This window comes from Penaeus japonicus, unplaced genomic scaffold (genome assembly GCF_977035675.1).
Source record: "Penaeus japonicus unplaced genomic scaffold, GWHDUDI00000001_assembly GWHDUDI00000018, whole genome shotgun sequence".
NCBI lineage: Eukaryota > Metazoa > Arthropoda > Malacostraca > Decapoda > Penaeidae > Penaeus > Penaeus japonicus.
This window is the reverse complement of record NW_028234420.1, coordinates 31,957,076-31,959,575: the sequence shown is the minus strand read 5'-3', so window position 1 is coordinate 31,959,575 and position 2,500 is coordinate 31,957,076. Positions and strand designations below refer to the sequence as shown.

At 39.3% G+C, this 2,500-nt stretch overlaps 1 protein-coding gene across 1 annotated transcript in view; it reads right to left on the bottom strand.

The window, feature by feature from the left end:
- Positions 1-2,500, bottom strand: part of LOC122256409 (uncharacterized) — a 21,477-nt gene that overhangs the window by 6,718 nt on the left and 12,259 nt on the right. Inside the window, exons 5-7 of the mRNA XM_086546415.1 lie at positions 1,914-2,500; positions 1,615-1,769; positions 803-906 (exon numbers count right to left, since the gene is read on the bottom strand). The exon at positions 1,914-2,500 is cut by the window's right edge and continues 567 nt beyond it. Coding sequence (XP_086402541.1) covers positions 803-906; positions 1,615-1,769; positions 1,914-2,500 — 846 coding nt within the window. The remainder of the gene's footprint in view (positions 1-802; positions 907-1,614; positions 1,770-1,913) is intronic.

The following is a 2,500-nucleotide window of genomic DNA, read 5'->3' as shown; positions in this document are numbered from 1 at the left end:
TGAGTTATCATTATTATTGTTATTATTATCATCATTGTCATTATTGTTCTTGTCATTCTTATTATCATTATCATTGTTCATTTATCTTTATCATTATTATCACTATTATTATTATCATCATTATCATTATTGGCATTGGTATCATCATAATTATTTTTATTTGATGATAATCATTATTACCATTCTGTTATCATCATCATCATCATTATTATTATCATAATAATTATCATCATCATCATCATCATTATAATCAATAATATTATCATTTCTATCATTATCATCATCATCATCATCACTATTGTCACCGCTATCATTCTCTCTTTCTTTCTAATTTTGCTGAAGGAGTTTATGATTCATTTGACAAGGACATGTAAGCTATTCAGATTAGGCACGCAAGCAAAAACTATACAAGGACAAATGCAGGAAAAAGGCCAAAGATGGACTGAGGTAAATTGGGTTTAATGTAATGAATAATAGAAAATGCATGGAGTGAGTTATGAGTGATGTGTAGGGAATATATTGATGAATAAGGAATGATAGAAGAAATAGGATGAAGAAATTGAAATGAATGGTAAAAAAAAGGCCCCCACCCCCCAGCCCCCCCCCCCAAAAAAAAAAAAAAAAAAAAAAAAAAAAAAAAAAAAAACACGAAAATGAATAATAAAACGAACCAGAAAATTGCAGCATTACTCACACTACCAAAACAATAAAACCCGTAAATATCCACCCCCCAAAAAAGCAACAACAACAACAAACCTGTAAAAAAAACACAGCAACAACAACAAAAACATAGATTTCTTACTTGCTGGTCAAAGGGATACATCGACAAATCAAAATCACATTGAAAAGTCTCGCTGTATTTTCTGCGAACAGTCAAAGGGTTGTCCCATCCCGAATACACTTCAACTGTAAAAAAAAATCGAATATATAGATAAATACATAAATAGATGAATAAACAAATAGCTAAATAAATTCATAACTAGATGAAATAATGAAAGAGATCAGAATATCGAGAATGAAAGCGAGTTTGAACTGTGTGGGTGCAAGAAATTCACACGCTATATAGGACTATATGTTGTTGGGGAAAATGAGAAAAAAAAATGTTATGCAACTGTAGGTAGGTATTGTATGTTCATGATTATAATGGTAATAGGAAGAGGGGCTGTAGTTGAAAAAAAAAAAAAAAAATCAGGAGAATTACAGAAAGAGGGAAGAAAAGATATACTCACATATTTATATGTATATTATACACACTCACACACACACACACACACACACACACACACACACACATATATATATATATATATATATATATATATATATATATGTGTGTGTGTGTGTGTGTGTGTGTGTATGTGTGTGTGTGTGTATCCATCTATCTATCTATCTATATCTATCTATCTATCTATATATATATAGATATATACAAAATTTGTAAATGTATATATATAAATATGTTTATAGTTCTTTACCCTATGTGGTTCTCTAATGTAGTAAAGTAACTCTAGTCACCTCTGTACTCCCCCCCCCCTTACGTGCCAGGCACCGTAATTCCCTTTGTATGATTCGCCGACTCCCCTCTCTCGTTTCCCCCCTTAACCCCTCGCCTACCTTCCTCTGGTTGTGTGTCCCCTCCCATGGTCGGTTCCCCTGACATGAGCACCATCATGGTTGCTTCCTCGTCTGCGTGGGTGATGTGGTTGCCTCGGGTGTTGGTGAAGTCGACCGTTGGCACCCACAGCTTTCTCATGGTGTTGTATGGCACTCTGATGTGGAGCAATTTCGAGGATAAACATTAGCGGGTCTTTCCTCTATATCATATATGTTTTTTGTTTAGTTTTATCATTTTTATTTCTAATTTGTTCATCCTTTAATCGCAAGCCTATCATGATGATCAAACTATTGTTCACCTGTTGAGGCTATGGTCCTTGTTTAGGTTAAGGTAGTTCACGCGTCCCTCGCGCCACGTCAGACTCAGGTTGTAATTGGTGTGGATGACCATGGTGCTGGTTCTGACGTCTGCGGTCTCCAGCACCATGTCAACGCCTATGGGAAGCGGCGCTGACTCTGGGGTGACGGCATCGCTCGGAGGAAGGTCCGGCCGGTACACGGGCGGGAACTGGACGAGTTCGCAGCCGCTCTCGTCGCTCATGTCCCTGCAGTCGAACTTGAGGTCGCATCGCTGGTCGAGGGGGATGCACGTCGCGTCGTCACAGGAGAAGTTTCCCGCCTCGCAAGGGGTCAGCAGGAGCAGGTGCTCTTCAGTGGGTTTCTTCCCACACACGGGGCGCTGCAAGGTCCACTTGTGTCTCCCCATCGGGAAGCCGAACTCGTTTCTCGACAGGACTGCCACGACTTCGTTTTTCTGGCGGTCCAACCAGACCCAATCGCCGTATGTATCATTTCTCATGATTCTGTAGTTGGAGTAGCCGCGGAAGTGGAATTCCCCCGAGGTTATCTGTCGGGCGATGAAGTGGGTGTTCCTCGGGTACTCCTC